A 20346-nucleotide genomic window follows, 5' to 3' on the forward strand; every position below is an offset into this window, starting at 1 on the left:
CCAACTTGATGAGCATCGAAGGATGCAAGTTCATTTGGATGGAGTAAATTTCCTCATGAGCTATGATTACACCATCAAATATTGATCTTCCGGGCCCAAAGGATGTTTTCTCTTCTGATATAATAATGGGGAGCAATGTTTTCATCCTATTGGCTAATGTTTTGGTTAATATTTTATAAAGTGTGTTTCACAGAGCAATAGGTCTATATTCTTCAATACTCTCTACAGCCTCTGTTTTTTGGATGAGGGCAATAAAGGTATTGGTAATCTCTCGAAGGATCCTACCCAATTTTCTGGCACTTTCTAAGGCCTCAACAAGTTCAATTCCCAAAAAATGTCAGCATGAATGAAAGAAGGCCGCAGGAAACCCGTCTGGCCCAGGGACCTTGTCTAGGTGCAAATCTTTAACTGTAGCTTCGATTTCTTCCAAGGTAAAAACTTTGTTTAACATCTGATTGTGCTCTTTAGTTAAGATTCTGGAGATGTTTTGCAAAAGGCTTTCTTAAGCTATTAGATCAGAGGAATTGACATTTAACAATTGATGAAAGAAATTAAATGCAACATCGGCTATGCCCTCATAATTATCTATTAAATTTCCATTGTTGTCTTTAATTTTGGTGATCTTATTAATTTTTTTCCTGGCTTTCGTACTAGCATGAAAAAATTTAGTGTTTCTATCCCCCTCAGCAAGCCAGGTTTCACTATATTTTTGTTTCCAAAATATTTCTTCTCTTGATAATATATCTTCATATTTTTTCATTAACTCTCTTTCTTTGTTATATCGATCTTGATCAATTCCTTAGTTAATAACTATCTCATTTAATCTACCTAATTCTGTCTCGATTTGGTTCTTAGTATCAAAAATGTTGCCAAATTTCTCTCGATTCCAAGATAAAAGGGATTGTCTAACCCTTTTAAGTTTTGATACAAAACATAAAAGTTTAGATCTTGAGACCTTATAGGAGTTCCACCAATTCTCAATCATTTTTGTAAAATTTTCTTCCTTCAACCACATAAGCTCAAATTTGAAAGGACAGTTTAGAGGCTTATGATCTTTTGTAATAGTGAGTTGGACCGAGAAATGGTCTGAAACTGAGATAGGTAGAATGGATGCCTTCAGGATGTTATTATTGAAGTTACCTAAATTCCCCTTAAATAAAAATCTATCGAGTCTTTCTGCAATCATACTAAAGCCAGATCTTCTGTTGGTCCAGGTAAAAACACTATTATTCATGAGAATGTCCATTAAATTATTCTGATATGACCAATTCATAAAATCTATGAGGGATTGGGGTTCTCGAGAACAACCTTCTGATTTCTCAGACATGTCACTTATGACATTAAAGTCTCCTCCTGTTAGGCAATTTTTATCCTTATGATTGTTTAGAAATACTGATATATCCTCCCAGACTCTACGTTTTAGTTCATTAGGGGTAGGTCCATAGACATTAATTAAGACAAAGTCTAAACTGTTATTGACACACCTAACCTCTGAGCTCATCCAATATCTGTTCCTTTCCAAATTGACTATGAAAATGTGCCTAGGGTACCAAATTATCCCTAGGTCCCTAGAAGCTCCTTCCGTCGAAACTCCCATCCAATTAAAATTACTTAATCTTCTGCCAAATTGTTCCCCTCTCATGTTATCTAACTTGGTTTCTTGAATAATGGTAATATCGGCTCTAATATTAAAGATGCAATGCTTCAGGATGCACTTCTTGTTAGGGGTATTGACATTCCACGTAATAATTTACATGGTGAGGTGGGAGGGAACTTCATCCTCCCTACATTAAAAGTGTGTGATCTTAGTTTGATTCAAAGCCTCAGTTGCCCTAAGTCGAAGTTCAGAATTGGTTCTTCTCCCCCACCTCTTTTGAGAAGATCCACAGTCCGGCTTAGTCCTACCTACCAAATTAAGAGATAGACCCAACGAACCTATATCCAAAGAAGAACTGAGGCAATGTTCCATAGGATGCATCCCCTATTTTGTCAAGCAGATCTACCCATTTGAAATTTCAGTTTTATGAAGATTTTGGGGGCTAAATATATTACTAGCAGTTGCAGGTTTAGTGCCTGCAACGGTGCGCTGATAGGCGATCCGAAATGGTGCAAGAGCACAATAATTTTATATAAATCTGGCAGAGGAAGCTGCAAGAGCAAGCTATAGAATAGAGGTGGGCAATCTGATGTGGAATGTCTTTTAAGACAGTGTACAGTTGGTTGGAACAGATTCCTACAGGGGTGACGAAATCAATTGAAGTCAGCTATTAGTTGGAATAATTTGTATATTAAAAGTATAGAGGAGAGGTGGAGAGGAATCGGAGCATACCTTCCATGTGAGGGGCCTATTTTGTAATTGGACTTTCACTCTTTGTGTGGAATGTGCAAGAGATGACAGCTAACTGTATTGGGAACGTAAAAAAAAAGTTTATATAGAGTGTGTGTGGATGTGAAATAAACAGGAATGAATATAAGTTTGTTAAATGTAGAGATCATAGCAGCAAGTTATAGTGATTATTTGGAAGGAGTTTACCTTTTGTTTCACCCAAAATTTGTTGAATTGGCTGGAAAATGTAACCTTTTCTGGGCCAAAGGAGACCTACAAAATGAAGTGAATGTGTATATTTTTTGGAAGGAAGCGATGTTATAAGGAAGTTTTTAAGTTAAAGAGTAGATTACATGGTAATATAAAACATCCACATAGTAAATTGCATAAAGAAATTCTAAAAATGTGTCATGTAGAGAAGGTCTCATCATGGTATCTCACCAGGGATACGTTGAGAGGAAATAGCACTGTCAATGGGTTGCATAGCATAGATGTAAAAAACAGCAGATTTGTAACATATATATATTGATGATGAAAATTCTGCAAATTGAATGGACAGGTGTTAGAACAGAAACAAAGAAGAGGAAGGGGGGAGAGTGGGTTGAATGTACCTGATTTTAGTAGAACCAAAACTGAGTTATCCAAGTGGAGGGAAACTGCATTGGAAAAGTGTTTCTGTTTTAACAAAAGAGGTGGAGCTGCATTGCAAAGGGTTGCATTAGAGAAAAATAGATTGTTAAGTTGGAAAAAGAAGTATAATAAAGGAGTGGACAGCGAGTTAAACGTACCTGGTAGAGCGAGGTTGCTTTTTTATAAGTTTATCTTAGTAGATTGAGTATAGCAGAGGAGGTAACAACAAACAATTGAAGTTGTATTTAATGAGAATGAAGCTAAATGTGAAAGAGACATGGAAAGTTAGTATTAATGTATGTAAAATTGTTTTAGACAAAACTATAAATAAAATATAGAATGCGGTGCAGGTGGAAGAGGTGTTAGTTGCAATGCAATTATGTTGTAACAAAGTTAACCAGTGCAGTGATGGGGAGTTCATATTAAGCAGTATAGCAGCAAAGTATATTTTTCAAAATGAAAATGACCAGAGCAAGAGTTGTTGATAGATATATTGTTACCAGGGGTGTAATGGCGGAATGGGGAAGGTGGAGGAAGAGAAGCCTACAATGTGGGTGCATGCAGCGAACAACAAGGTGTGGACGAATAGGGGAAACGACACCTGCAAGAAAACAATTGATGTTATGAAACCAAATGTATACAAGTAACGAGGAGAGTGGAGAAACCCAAAAGGAAAAGGGTGGAGTGGTAGGAATTTGGTGGAGTGACATACCTGATGCTGTAGGATATTAGAGTTCTTGGTGGGGAGGCGATGCAGATATCTGAATGGAGAGAGCAGTCAATATGTTTTCCTCTTTTTTCCTCATAGATGTATAAGTATTGCTTTGTAATTTTGAATATCTTTCAAAATTGAAAGGTGGCTCTATTCTTAGATCATGAAGAGACTTCACTCGTGACAATGCAGTGAAGGTCAGCCCTTGTTTTTCAGCCTTGCCAATGTCGACTGTTGCTTTGTCCAAAGTGAGGCCTTGGGATTTGTGAATAGTAAGGGCCCAAGCCATTGCAAGGGGGAGCTGGGTGCGGCTGCCTCAAGTGATAGGTGGTATAGGGACAAATTTTGGATTTGCATTGTCCCAATGAGGGCCAGAATAATTTTTGAATTCAACGACCACATACTTTGGCAAGTCAGGAGGTCTAGAATTTGTATCATAGATAATGGATCTGATTTGTCCTAATGATCCATTGACCAAACCAGCTTGTATCCATAGATTAGCAATCAACATAACTTGTTCATTAAGGGAGAGGAGAAATTCTGAAGGAAGTTGCTCATCATTATTATATTCAGGGTTTGTTTGCCTTGAATTTTGGGCGAGACATCTTGCAACAAGTAAGTGTAATTGTTTTAACATTTTAGTATTGTGGTGTTTGACAGATGCATTTGTTGCAAACAAATGAATTGAATTGTCAAAGTGCTTGTTATGATCTATAGGCAGTTTGGAAGAGGATCGGGACATAAGAGCTTCCCAATCTGTTTGGAGTGGATTGGCATTTCTAATGTTTTGCAAGATTGCACGAAATTGCTGTTGGATGTTTGAGGCACCTTGTTGTTGGAAACTTGTATCTAAGGTAACAACAGTTTGAAAGGAGCACCATAATGCAAGGGTTGTAGAATGCGAGGCATACAAAGGCTTGTCCATCACTGGAGGTAGTTGGCCGAGGTCACCTACAAGGATGATTGAGAGGCCTCCAAATGGTTCATGTTGCTGGCAAGGGAATGCCTGACGTAATCTGTTGTCAATTTTCAAAAGCAATTTAGGACCCAAAAAGCTCATCTCATCAATTAGTATATATTGTAAGTGTTTGTATTGTTCTTGGAAGAGCATCAAAGATTGTCCTGTTAAAGGTTGCATATCTCTAAGGGGGATACGCATGGCAGCATGAATAGTTGTTGCTTGGATATTATATGCAGAAACGTCGATTGGGGCAAGCACAAGCAAAGGATTGAGCTGTATATTTGTGGAAAGGTTAAGTCTATTTCTAATGCATTGTATCAAATATGATTTACCAGTGCCTGCAGTGCCTTGTATAAGCATATGGAGTGGAGGCAGGGTTCCAGGAGATGCATAATGGGCAAGAATGAGTTCAAGTGCAATTTTTTGTTTTGATGCTAAGGGGAACGAAGTAGTGGGAGGAGAAGTTGGCTGGAGAATGCTAGGCTGGCAATTTATTTTATTAGTGGAAATGAAGGTAACAATAGTATGATGAAGTGGATCGGTGGGATAAGGGGCATGCCAATCAAAGTTAATATCGTAATCGCGTCTACCCAGCATTTGGAGATCATTTACATTGATTTTGTTTGAAGCACCCATTTGGGAAAGGTATTCCCATTCATATTGGTCTTCATTGTGTGAATATAAGAAAGTATCACCATCAGATTCGATGTCATTTTCAGTTCTGCATTCATGTTCTATTCCATAAATATGCCAGCGTGTGTAACCATGTATGTACAATAGCTTCCAATTTGCAATGATTTGAGCAGGTGATGTACCTATATCTATTGGAATATTGCGAAATGGTTTGTACAAGAGAAGCTCACTCCAACAGTAGGCTTCAAAGTTGTCATCAACCTTAGGTGGAGAGGTTTTAAAATGCGGGTAGACATTGACAATTGCTTGTTTTTGGAGTTTTTGCCATTGATGCTTTTTCCGTTGGGTGTTGTATGAAAATTGTTGTGCTGATTGTATCAGCAAGATGCTTTCCAATTCAATAGGTCTTTCCATATAAGCAGAAATATAAGATTTGGAAAGTTTGGCATTGTCATTTTGTTCAGCAATTCGATGGAGGGCCTTTCTGCTGACATTAAGGGAGACAAAATGTCGGCTACAACTTATCAATGGGAGTTTTTGCAACATATGGCAAGTTTCTTGTGCGTTGATGTCACGATCAACAACTATCCCCATCATGAATTTTTGGTATGTCAGCAAGATGGTATCTTGCGTATTAGTTGTAGCAACTATTTTCTTTAGGATGTCAACATAGCCTACTAACTTTTGTTCTGTTTTTGCATCATATCTAGAGATATATTGTATGACAGCCATTTTGGAACAAACGGGCTGGCAATCAATATTTGCACGCCATATTGCAAGCATGATTGGATTGTGAATGTTCAAACGACTATCATTTCTTGCTGGTTCATATGATGGGTTGTTGGCAGTATCAACAATTAATGTTGAAAAATCTTGCTCAGGCCAAGGTGCTTTGTAGAGACAATGGAGGGTTGAGCCTTTTTTTTTAAGCAAGTGTGGGCAGAACATTTTGTATGTCGCTGAACAACATTGACGAGTTCCTCATAGCCATTCATACCTGTACCAATGGTCTTTAGCTTTGAAAAACTTGTCAATAATCTCCTCATGGAATATTGTGAATCTAAAATGCAAAAACAATGCTGTGACGTGTGGATTGTGGACAATGTTTTGTATAAATTGCTTCTTCATGGATTGGAATTCTGGAGACAAGTTAGGTGGAAACAATTTATGTAGTTCTGGCCATTTGGTATCAGCTGCACTTAATGTGAAGAATAATGTAGGTGCTCCCAATTGGTGTATCATTGCAGTGAGATCCTTGCGTGATCTTTTCCAATAAGCTCTTGTACCTCACAAAGAAGCTGCAAAACGCATTAATTGGTTTGGCAATTGATCGGATGGTGTGGACTGGAGCTGTTCACGCAAAGCTTGTAAAGTAGTTGGGATGGAGTTTTCTAAGTTGGTGCGTAGGAAAACTGAAGTTGTTTGCTGGGAACGGTGTCTCATAAGTAGATTGTAAAGATAATATCTGAACCTAACATGCTGTCCAAGCCTTTGGTCATGATATCTTATCAAGTGCAAAGCATATTCATGCAAGTGAACATGTTTTGTCCTTGGTTGGAGTGGCAGTGTGGATCCGCTTGGGAACAATGTTGGGAAAGCCATAGTAAACAAGCCTTCAGTGTTGTATTCATTAATGGGTGAGGAACTTATTTCAGGCCAAGGTGCAACATTTTGATCATCCGTATGAAGGTGTAATATCTTTTTAATGGTATCTAGTTCAGGGGCTGAACATGGCAGTTTTGGGATGAATGATGATGTCGTCTGCAATTCAACTTCATCATCATTAGAGAGTTGCTCTTGTGTTGGCGAAGGTGGTTGCAAATCAAAGGAATTTGGAAGGACATGCAAGAATTCAGATATATCGGTAGATGTTTCTGGCAATAAATCAACAACTGCATCATCAATGATAACATCACTATAGTATTGGTCATGTTGAATTTTGTAATGCAATGTGTCCATAACATGGAACTTGTTGACATAACAGTCATATTGTTTTCCTTCAAGATTTGTCCTTCGAATAATCACAACTTCCAAATGTTGGAATTTGCGGGGCAAAGTAGTTGCTATTTCTGAAATGTCTTGTGGGAAATTAATGGTGTGCCCTGTATATTTGTATTGACCACCTCTGGCATGGTTGACTTGCAAAACAGGAGCAATCCTTGCTATAAGCATCTGTTCTACTTGTGAGAGTCGTTTTAAAACGAAGGGTTGTTCGCCAGGGTCCATATTGTTTGCAATAGAGAATCTGTGAACACCCTTTTCATTATAACATCATGTGCAAATGATAGCAGGCTGAGTTAATTTGACATGCATACCAACATACTTCTCTTTGCAGATTGTACATATCTGTAGATGTGACAAGTTGTCAATCCTTGCTCGGAAAGAAGCTAGTGCAGTTGTAAATGCAGAAGATTTGAGATTTTCTGAGATTGGTGTTGTTGTAGCATTAGATGTAGCATTTGTTTGTAGATTAATTGGCAACGGTTGCATGTGGGGTTGACTGGATTGTGCAGCAGATTGGGTGGGTTGACTTGACTGTGGTTGGAGCACAGTTGATGGATGAGGTTCAGAAGAGGGCAACGGTATGTGAGGGATGGGGATGGCTGAAGAGCGAGATGCAACCAGGGTTGGCAACGGTTGCAAAACATTGGTATCAATGTTACAATGAAGGCGTTTGTTTCACCGCCTTAATGAAATTTCTTCTTTATGTTTTCCATAGTAGATCCTATTTTGTTCTTTCTTTCTAGCCCTTTGCAAATCTGACATTTGTGGAGCAAGTGCACTGGAGATCTGAGAGAAATACAAGAGTAGTGGTTTGTTAGAATGAGAAGGTATAAGACGAAAAGAAGAAGTGGAGGTGTATTAATTGTGTGGCACAAATGGTTGGGAGGATATGTATGCGGAAAGAATGCGAAATGGAATGCAGGGCTTTAAATCGGAAGAACCTCAGGCGGCTTCCAATGGTAGGAAACATGTGTTGTCATATCCATGAAAGGTAGTCAAAACGGTGTAGCCGATAGAACCCCAATTCCCTTCCAATGGTTCTCCACCCTCCTCCGTCGGCTGAAGGCAAAAGGGATTGCAAGATATGCATGTATATAAATATATATGCAGCAAACAAAAATATATAGGCATATGTGTGAATATGGAAATACACAGAGAGTGCAGCATCTCTATGCAAGTGCATACACACAGAGGCATATATACCTGCATATATATATATATATATGGATATACATACACATATATGCAGTCGAAACCAGGATATACTTACATATGTATATAAATATATATGTAGCAAACCAAAATTATAGGAATATGTGTGAATATGGAAACACATAGAGAGTGTAGCATCTCTATGTAAATTCATACACACAAAGGCATATATACTTGTATACATACATATATATATATATATATATATATATATATATATATATATATATATATATATATATATATATATATATATATATATAAATGGATATACAGACGAATAATAATGTAGAAGTGGCATGAAGGATGCTTGCAAGGCAGTATATAACAAAAGTGCATGATGGTAGGAAACATGTGTTGTCATATCCATGAAAGGTAGTGAAAACGGTGCAGCCGGTAGAACCCCAATTCCCTTCCAATGGTTCTCCACCCTCCTTCGCCGGCTGAAGGCAAAGGGGATTGCAAGATATGCATGTATATAAATATATATGAAGCAAACAAAAATATATAGGCATATGTGTGAATATGGAAACACACAGAGAGTGCAACATCTCTATGCAAGTGCATACACACAGAGGCATATATACCTGCATATATATATATATATATATATATATATATATATATATATGGATATACATACACATATATGCAGTCGAAACCAGGATATACTTACATATGTATATAAATATATATGCAGCAAACAAAAATATATAGGCATATGTGTGAATATGGAAATACATAGAGAGTGTAGCATCTCTATGTAAATGCATACACACAAAGGCATTTATACTTGTATACATACATACATACATATATATATATATATATATATATATATATATATATATATATATATATATATATATATATATATATATATATATATATATATATATATATATATATATATATATATACGAATAATAATGTAGAAGCGACATGAAGGATGCTTGCAAGGCAGTATATAACGAAAGTGCATGATGGTAGGAAACATGTGTTGTCATATCCATGAAAGGTAGTGAAAACGGTGCAGCCGGTAGAACCCCAATTCCCTTCCAATGGTTCTCCACCCTCCTTCGCCAGCTGAAGGCAAAGGGGATTGCAAGATATGCATGTAAATAAATATATATGCAGCAAACAAAAATATATAGGCACATGTGTGAATATGGAAATACATAGAGAGTGCAGCATCTCTATGCAAGTGCATAGACATAGAGGCATATATACCTGCATATATATATATATATATATGGATATACATACACATATATGCAGTCAAAACCAGGATATACTTACATATGTATATAAATATATATGTAGCAAAGAAAGATATATAGGCATATGTGTGAATATGGAAACACACAGAGAGTGTAGCATCTCTATGTAAATGCATACACACAGAGGCATATATACTTGCATACATAGATATATATATATACATATATACATATATATATATATATACATATATATATATATACATATATATATATATATACATATATATATATATACATATATATATATATATATACATATATATATATATATATATATATAAATGGATATACATACACATATATGCAGTCGAAAGCAGGATATACTTACATATGTATATAAATATATATGTAGCAAACAAAAATATATAGGCATATGTGTGAATATGGAAACACACAAAGAGTGTAGCATCTCTATGTAAATGCATACACACAAAGGCATATATACTTGTATACATACATATATATATATGGATATACAGACAGATATATGCAATCCAAAGCAGGATATACTTACATATGTGCATATGCATACATTTATGGAGATATATATATATATATATATATATATATATATATATATGCATAGATGTATATATACTGAGATGAACATAGATACCTATCTAGAGGAAGAGATACATATATGTATATGTATAAGCACATATAGATATATACTTAGGTGTTAAAGTATATATGTATATGGATATATACATATGTATATAAATAAACACAGATATAGACATACATATATATATATTGATATATATATATATATATATATATATATATATATATATATATATATATATATATATATATATATATATATATATATATATGTATGTGTATTGTGTGTGTGTGTGTGTGTGTCTGTGTGTGTGTGTCTGTGTGGGTGGATGTCTTTGTTAGTGTGCTTGTGTGTGTGTGTGTGTGTGTGTGTGTGTGTACAAAGAGATAGATATATATGTAGAATGGTATTTTTGTGAAGAAGGTAGAAGAGGTAGAGTTTAGGATCCAAGATTTATATAAAGAAAGGAAAAAAACATGGAATTATTTTCCTGTTTTGGGAAAATACATAACATAGATGTTGATTTGTTAAGGAAATGTAAATAACAATGCAGAACTCCAATGAAGTATGCTTGAAAGGCAGTATAAAACAAAAGTGTATGATGGGAAAACGTGTGGTGTTATATGCATGAAAGGCAGCAAAGATGGTTGAGGTGGGAGAATCCCAGTTGCTATGTGGTGGTTCTCCACCATCCTTTGTTGGCTGAACATGAAGGGGAGTGCAGCATATGTATGTATATAAATATATTGTGGCAAAAAGCAATGCATAGTCATATGTGTGGGTATGGAAACACATAGGCAGTCGAGCATCTCTATGTAAATGTATACACACAGATGTATATATATATATATATATATGGATAAACAGACATGTATATTATATATGTCGATGCTTTTCTTTACATAAATGTGTGCATATACACATATGTAAGTATATATTGCCGTGGACTGCATATACATGTCTGTTTATCCATATATATATGGACTGCATATACATGTCTGTTTATCCATATATATGTGTGTGTGTGTGTGTGTGTGTGTGTGTGTGTGTGTGTGTGTGTGTACATTTACATAGAGATGCTCGACTGCCTATGTGTTTCCATACCCACACATATGACTATGCATTGTTTTTTGCCACAATATATTTATATACATACATATGCTGCACTCCCCTTCATGTTCAGCCAACAAAGGATGGTGAAGAACCACTACATAGCAACTGGGATTCTCCCACCTCAACCATCTTTGCTGCCTTTCATGCATATAACACCACATGTTTTCCCATCATACACTTTTGTTTTATACTGCCTTTCAAGCACACGTGCATATATACTGAGATGAACATCCATATATAAATGTGTGTTTGTGCATATGTAAATAGAATAATATAATGATATAAAGATTCATATGAAGCAGGTCGCAGTGTCATGGGTTGGAGTTTAATTCTGTTATGCAAATGTGGAATAGAGAGATACGTATGTGCAGTTCAAAGTAGTACAAACTTACATAGGTGCATATGTAGACCCTTATGCAGGGCAAGACATACATTTATGTATATGTATATGCACATATGCATATATAGGTAGATGCATAACCATATATCTCTGTGTGTGTGTGTGTGTGTGTGTGTGTGTGTGTGTGTGTGTGTGTGTGTGTGTGTGTGTGTGTGTGTGTGTGTGTGTGTGTGTGCAAGACATACATTTATGTATATGTATATGCACATATGCATATATAGGCAGATGCATAACCATATGTGTGTGTGTGTGTTAATGCAAATACATAAATGGAAACAAATAAACATTAATTTGAAGTAGGGAATGCAGACATGATTTGAACTTAAATTTTGTTATGTAAATGTGAAACAACTGATAAGAGAACGTACATAGAATTGCAATTTGAATAGAAAAGAAAATTCATAGACATGTACATTGCGATCAAAAGTGTGGAGATGTGTTTATGTATACAAAACGCTGAAATATAAAGGCATCATATGTTTGTAGTGCTTTTATGAATAAAAGGAGGCATAGTAATTCACATCCTTCATTGGCAGAAAAACATATTAGTTAAATGATTGAACAAGCCATCTCAAAATGGAAAACAACAAAACAATAATATACGGTTATATGTAGTGGTTCAATGTTTGAAATGACTGCAAGCAATTGTGGCCGAACAAAACATTGTCAAATTGTGTCTGAATGTCAAAAAAAAAAGATTTGTATAGTGTATGCAGAGATAGAGCAGTCTTCTTTTTTTGGTTGCTGACAGGATAGAGTCATGTGACTGCATGCATTTGGGCAATTTCTGCAAGCAGGCAGGTGGACTCAGCTTTGAAATCGAGTCTTTGCATTTTGTCGATTGTGACTTTGATCCTGCGCTCAGAGTTGAATGTGTCAGTAGACACTAAAGCTGTAAAGGTATAGTGCTTGAACATAGCTTTTTTTAGTATGATGTGAGGTTTTTTTTTTTTTGTCAATTCATATTGTAACATGTATAGTTCCTTTGCAGACAGAGAGAAGAGTTATGTGCCAACGTTGTCAAATGCATTAGCCCAAACAGTGCCTGTATGATCTTGCAGTTTCATCTAGAGGAGGTATTTGTAGTTACATTCAGGGAATTGTGTTTGACACCTAGGGCAGGACCACAAATTCTCGGCTAATTTAGCACATTTTTTTTTACAGTCTTTTCCGTTGAATTGCAATGGGCAAGTTGTATAGTAAAAGGGGTCTTCATTTTTTAAGCGCAACACAGCTGTAATAGTAGTCTCAATGGCTTCAGGCATAACGCTAAGGCGCTGCAGGATGGATGCAATTGACATTCTTTGATACTGGTTATTTTTGCAATGGAAAGCTGAAGGATGTGGATCAAGGCTTTGTTGGATAGGGCCTCTTAAACAGAGGGGCTCAGCTTCAAGAATGGAAGGGTTGATTTCAAAAGCTATGGATGCTGATGCATTTATGACTTTTCCGTTGAAATAACCAACCCTTGCATTTTGAACAGCAAGGATGACAAATGTTCCAAATGTATGCATATTCTTCAAGTCATTGCCTAGTTGCTCTGAGGATGGGCCCCAAAGGTTAACATCTATTGTCAAAGTTGACATATCATTTATTTTTACTATTCTCTTGTTTACAACAGAGCCATCCTTTCTACGAATTACAGAGATCTCTCTGACATTGACAACGACACCAATAACATCAATCAAAGTATTGTTGGTAGCGGTGAGAAGTTCATCAATAGGGGTGAAGCAGGTTTTTTTATCAAGCCCAATAGCATCAGGGGCACAACGCTTCAAAACTGAAGTTTCAGTCAAGATAATCTCAAGCTGGCTGTTAAGTTTATTGTACACCTTGTTTGCATCTTTCACTGTACCTTTGGACATAACATATGAAGCTCCTTGCTCGATTCGATGATAGTGTAATTCAGCAATTTCGTCAAAGGAAGTGATTCTAATTTCACAACCCTCTTCGTCTATAATATCAAACTAAAAACCTGCCCATTGCGTTTTGGCGTGTTATATTTATGCATCTTCCTCTTATTTGTTACGCAGCCTTTTATGGTCCAATTGTTTTGGTAAGGGTTCAAGCTTTTAATAGGGCTGATATTTTCAGAAGGACCATTTTGTGGGGAAGGCAAATCTGCACCGAATTTAAGAGCACGTTTAGTGGGTGGCGAGGTTTCTCGGCCCAACATTTTCTCTTCTTGTTCCTTGAAGAGGTATCGAGGTTTGCCAAGCAAATGGTAATCTGTTTTTTTCACATCAAGAGTGAATACAATGATGGCCCTGTAAAAGTGAGAAGGAGGTATGCTCAACTGTGGGATATATGTTTGTAAATAGCATAGAAAGAGGTTCACATAAATGAGGGGGAACACATTATAGAAGGTACCTTGTGTTCCAAACGTATCGACAAGTATATTTCGTCAACAAAAGAACAGAGCCTATTTTCAACATCTCTGCATGCAACAAGTCAGCATACTTGGTTGGCAAAATGGCCACTTGCATATATGCGCCATCTAACAAGACAAGTTTGTATTTGTCATTGTCATTTGGATCACCAATGATTTTTTCAAATGATAGAAGCTACAGTAATGGTGGAGGGATATCATCTCCTGCATTAATAGATTGGATTGCATATGGGGTAAGCTCAAGGGGATCGGCAGGTCCCTACAAGGAGAGGAGAACAAGGTTGTTTTTTTAGAGGAAGGAAGCTTGATAGTAGCAATGCAGACACAATAAAAGAAAAGTATGCTTGGCAAGATAGATACATATATATATATATATATATATATATATATATATATATATATATATATATATATATATATATATATATATATATATATATATATATATATATATCTATGTATATATAGATATATCTATATATATATATAGATATATATATATATATATATCTATATATACATATATATATAGATATATATATATATATATATATCTATATATACATATATATATAGATATATATATATATATATATCTATATATATATATATATATATCTATATATACATATATATATATATATATATATCTATATATATATAGATATATATATATATGTATATATAGATATATATATATATGTATGTATATGTATATATATATATATTCAATTTGTTGACATACTATATATTTATTCATGCAACAAGTTAATAGAATGGCAATCGTATTAGCAGGGAGCAGAGCAGTTTTAATTAAAAGGATGTGTCATTCTATATTTCTATAAGGCAATGTGTTTGAGTTTGTTTTTTTGTCTTTTGATCAATGGATGGATAGAATGTATGCACAGAATGTTAAACATGGGAACGATGACAACTAAATGGATGGAATGAGACATGCAGACAAGCGATGTTTTTTTGTGCAGGGGAAACATTGAAAAGAATGCTCATATCTTTAAATGTGCGACAACATAGAATGGATTATCTTACCGTAGCATCTGGGGGAGGTTGTTCTGGTGGACCAGCAGAGCATGTAGAAGATGACATATTGCTTGATGCTCTTCACAAATGGAGGAAGGGATCTTTTGTCAAAGTAGAGAATGCCTATAGGAAAATAAGCAGCACAAAGAAAGGTTGAATAACATATTGAAATAAGACATTGAAAGGAAAGCGCAACATGAAAATCAACATACATAAATATTGAGATCAATATATATGGAAATTATGCATGCGTATATATATAAATACCCACAATTTTCAAGTCTCCACTCTCCAATCTGTTCACTTTTGGTTTGGAAATAGAAAAATGATTTAGTGGTTTTCTTTCAAGATGATCAAGGGAAAATACACTTAAGCTCATTTTCCAAGAACTAACATTCACTTCTCTTCATAAACATGTGTAGTGTAGTCCAGTATTGAACCTAAATAAACATAATTCTATCCAATTATGGCTGATTGATATCCGTTGTTTAAAATTCCATTCAAACAATAGTAGAAACATATAAGAGCTTTATATTTTATGATTTGTAAACATAAACATATCTCCACAATTTTAATGGCAATGTAAATATGTATAGATTTTCTTTTCTATTTAAAATGCAATTCTATATGTGCTTTCTTGCCATCTTTTCCATATTTATATAGGGAAATTAAAGTTTAAATCATGGCAATGCTAACTTCTTCGAATTAATCTTTATACAAATATTTTGAACTGTTTGCATATACACAAACACACACACATATATATATGGATGTGGACATGAGTATATGTGCAACAGTTAAACTGCAAAGACTGCTGCAATGATATCTGTCCCCCATCCTACGTAGTTGCCATCAACCTAAGCATCGAACAAATGTTGTGAAAGAAAGCACAAAGCATAGAAGATGAAGCAAAAATGCCTGATTATATAGATATATGGATGCAGACATGAGCATATGTACAACAGCTAAACTGCAAAGACCGCTGCAATGATATATGTTCCCTATTCTACGTAGTTGTCATCAACCTAAGCATCAAACAAATGCTGTGAAAGAAAGCACAAAGCATACAAGATGAAGGGAAAACGCCTGATTATGACCAGAAGACGAAGGGAAAATGCCTGATTATGACCGGTTTTTATTGGGTGGATTGAAGAATGAGCAGGAGCACACAATAGACAGCCAGTTTTTTTTGGGATAGCAGTTCGCAAAGGAGGCAGCAAGCAGAGCAATATAATTCTCTTGCCATAAAACGTTCTCTGGGATGGGCAAGTAAGATGGAGGAACCCAACAGAAGTCATGGAGCTTCCATTGTAATCTCTTTTGTTTGAAGCAAACCAAAGAAACAAATGAATAGTAGAGCTTAGTGCAAGAAGTAAAAAAGGACGGCAAAACCCAGCAATCAATGCGTATAAATGTCATTTGATGCCTTGATGTGTCAAACAACTCCTCGCAGATTGCATGTGACAAAGTATTTATTTCACTTGCCAAATTTTATATTTTAAAAAGCATATTTAAATCAGGGGCAATGTGCCAAATATGGGCACCACAAAACGAAAATGACGTGCAACCAGCTTGCAATATATATATATATATATATATATATATGCAAAGCTATATATTTGCATGTACAGACATACAGATACATAACCATGTGTATGCAGAAACATAAATATGTATGTATATAAATGCATGCACATACACATGGATATGTATGTATGGATATGGATATATAGGTGCACAAAGACATATGCATATACAGGTATAAGGACAAGCATATATAAACATGAATAGATGGCTATCATTAAATAATAGATGTGTGCCAGAACTTGTAACTGCATCTCTATGGTTTCAAATATTTCATCTATCTAGTTATAGTGAAGAATTTCAACAACTTTAACTCGATGAATCAATTTCTAAGGAGCAGGTGAGCTTTTCTCAAAGCCTAAATATATATAATCCATTTCAATGAACAAATATATTTATGTATATATATATATACAAAGCTATATGTTTGCATGTACGAACATAGAGATCCATAGGTATGTGCATGTAGAAACATAAATATGTATGTATATAGATAGATGGATATACACATGGATATGTATTTATTGACATGGATATGTAGATGCACAAGTATGTATGCACATACGAATACATGCATAAGCATATATATATATATATATATATACACAAATGTATTTATATAAACATATATATAAATGACTTTGGAGAAGGGGGGCTAATGGCAAGAGAGGCCATGAAAATGTATCTATATGGAAAAAAGCATTTTTTTTTCAATTATGATGTGGGTCTTTTTTCCGGTAGCAATTGGTGGGGGAAACGAGTCAATAGCATAAATTCAATATTGATCATATTGGGAAGGTGTAATTTACATTTAATTTTCCTGATCTGAGGCAATGGGTGCAAGGTGCTTAGTTATTATATTTTGGGTTCATTTCATCAATGACGAGGGAGGCCGCATGCAGAAGTTTATAATTTCTTAAACGCGGACATTACAAAAGCATATTCTGCTTAAACCATATTGATTGGAATGCAAAGGCTAATTTCAGATCAGAACTGTTATTAAGTTACAGGCAGTAACACGCTTGTTCTTGGCGGTATACATGGGGATTGTTATGTGTTAGTCTTGATGTCATGTCACCCTCTAACAATGTAGAAGAAGTATGACAGGTTGGAATAAAGTAGCGATTCACTTTAGAAGACTAGTGACTTGTCAATGCAATGCTCAGGGATAACATCAAGATAAAATAGCGTTCCTAAGATGCTGATGACAATAAGAATCAATCAAGAAATGACAACTGGTTCTAGGCAGCGATTTTTTAAGAGCACAGGAATTAAATAAATGAAGAGGCACATGGAAGAGATATCATTCCTTGAAGAGAAAGGGAATCGCCCAAGGGTCACAACCCTCCAACAAGGTTGAGGGATATTTAAGAAATAGAAAAGCATCATGCAAGGGGCATCGAACAGCAGACAACAGGAAGAGAATCAAATAAGAAAAGAAATCTCATCACAAAGATACCATGAGTAATCAACAAGCTTTGTTAATTACAAAGTGTTGGATTCTTTTAAAGCTTTCACCAAATCTGCGATCTCATTATGGGCGAAACAAGAAAGCAATATCGGATCGGAAAGTCATTGAGGAAGGGAACAGGAAAAAGAGATCGAGTCTGCAGCCACTGTTAGGATAAGATAATATTATGGTATGGAGTTCTGTGCATAACTTTCTTAATATTCTCAGCATATTATTATGGATAGCAAATTGTCTTTAAGACTATTCACTGCATATATTCTCCTGGACATAGTGTGTAATCTATTATGATTATATTAGGTAGAGAAACTGTTGTATAAGGCACCCTACATGATTATATTAGGCAAGGGAACTGCTGCACAAGGCAGCCTACATGATTAAGTTAGGCAGGGGAACCGATGTACAAGGGCATCGTACATGGATCGTATTGAGCTGGGTAGCTGTAATATAAGACAACCTACATGGATCATGTTGAGCAGGGGAAGTGTTATATATGACACCCTACATGATTGTATTGAGCTGGGTAACTCTAATATAAGACACCCTACATGGATCATGTTGAGCAGGGGAAGTGTTATATATGACCCCCTACATGATCATATGTTTATATCCCTGAATCTGAATCTATTTTATGCTTTATTTAGTTATTTCTGTACATAGTCGTTTGTATGACCATTTCTTTATGTAATTGGCAGTATCTTTTTGACCTTGTTTTTGTCTGGTTGATTAGAGCAGAGCCTAAGGCACTTCTCTAAACCCTTCACCTAGGAAGACGAAAGCGTAATTAAAGTATTTTAATATTAAAAGTCCTTGCTTAATTCATTTTGTTTGAATCTATATGCAATTGGTTTTCGAAGATTTTAACTTCATTGAAAATGCGATCATAAAAACCAGCTTGTGCACGGAGTATCGACACAGTAGTTGTATGCATAACCCCTTTTGGAGAAATTGGGCAACTTGTTAAAGGCTTCGATTATGAATAAGGAAAAGCTATGCTAGTTGCATGCATAACCCACTTTGGAGAAATTGGGTAGCTTGTTAAAGGGTTCGATTATGAATAAGGAAAAGCTATGTATACTGAGATGAGGCTCTTTACGAACTGTGTTTTAAATATAATTCAAAGACAAGAAGAAATAATTAATATCCCTCTTTTTGGTTGGAAGGGCTCATCTGTCTAACTCTTTCAGCTTCTCTGACATTTCTTAGCCGAGCACCATGTGACAAACATCATTTTTCTGTGTCAAACCCACTGTTTTTCAGGTGGGGTTTTTCTTGATTTCTTTATAGTTGGTCCCTTTGGCACAAGGAAGCCACAAACCATGTTCACAAGCATTTGGCGCAGACCAATTCGATGAAATAGATCCAACAGAGAGAAAGCATAAAAGCTCGTTCTTTAAGTGGTCATATTTTGGCTTATGTATCGCTCTAGTTCTATCTATTTCTGTGTTTGTGTACATTCAAGACAATGTTGGGTAGGGCATGGGCTTCGGCATCCCAACTACAGCCATGGCAATTGCACTGCCTCTCTGCATGCACGGAGCAAGAATGCACCAGCATTTGGTAATTCTGTTAAGGGTATAGTTTATCAACGAGGAAAGCAATTCCATAATTTCTTTAACGTAATAATATCATTCCTTACCCTTATGCACAATTCTACAATTTCATAAACGCGGAGATGACAATCACAATATAATCCACAACTACCAAAATGCAGGGAAGCAAATATCAAAGCTGCTGCACACCCAACTCAAAGAAACTGGACTTCAAAGGAGAAGCCATCAACAAGCAAATAAAGACCTTTTAAACTGCAAATCGGCGGTCTGCTACGATATTTGTTTCCTATTTTTCATAGTTGCCATCAACCTAAGCATCCAAAAAACGCTGTGAAAGAAACCACAAAGCAAACAAAACGAATGGAAAATACCAGAGCACGAGCGGTTTCTATTGTCTGGACCGAAGATTGAAGAGAAGCACACAACACAGAGCCAGCTTTCTTGTGATTGCAGTTCTTAAAGCAACCACAAAACA

General features: G+C 35.6%; 2 protein-coding genes across 2 annotated transcripts; both read right to left on the reverse strand.

Annotated features, from left to right (window-relative positions):
• Window positions 1-3984: 3984 nt before the first annotated feature.
• On the reverse strand, window positions 3985-6210 carry LOC131055638 (uncharacterized). Its single transcript, XM_057990110.2, has one exon. It carries the CDS (start codon window positions 6208-6210, stop codon window positions 3985-3987), a length of 2226 nt encoding a protein of 741 aa, XP_057846093.2.
• Window positions 6211-12597: 6387 nt separating this feature from the next.
• LOC131869072 (replication protein A 70 kDa DNA-binding subunit A-like) lies at window positions 12598-13704 on the reverse strand. The gene is made up of 2 exons (XM_059215728.1): window positions 13002-13704; window positions 12598-12731 (listed from the first exon to the last, which is right to left on the reverse strand). Exons 1-2 carry the CDS (start codon window positions 13702-13704, stop codon window positions 12598-12600), a joined length of 837 nt encoding a protein of 278 aa, XP_059071711.1.
• Between the last annotated feature and the right edge of the window lie 6642 nt (window positions 13705-20346).

Source organism: Cryptomeria japonica, chromosome 2 (assembly GCF_030272615.1).
Source record: "Cryptomeria japonica chromosome 2, Sugi_1.0, whole genome shotgun sequence".
Taxonomy (NCBI): Eukaryota; Viridiplantae; Streptophyta; class Pinopsida; order Cupressales; family Cupressaceae; genus Cryptomeria; species Cryptomeria japonica.

Coding starts and splice junctions, on each gene's coding strand:
- LOC131055638 (XM_057990110.2), bottom strand. CDS start 6,210: ATGTTCTGCCCACACTTGCTTAAAAAAAAAGGCTCAACCCTCCATTGT.
- LOC131869072 (XM_059215728.1), bottom strand. CDS start 13,704: ATGTCCAAAGGTACAGTGAAAGATGCAAACAAGGTGTACAATAAACTT. Junction 12,732..13,001: donor GCAATTCAACGGAAAAGACT/GTAAAAAAAAAT, acceptor ATACCTTTACAG/CTTTAGTGTCTACTGACACA.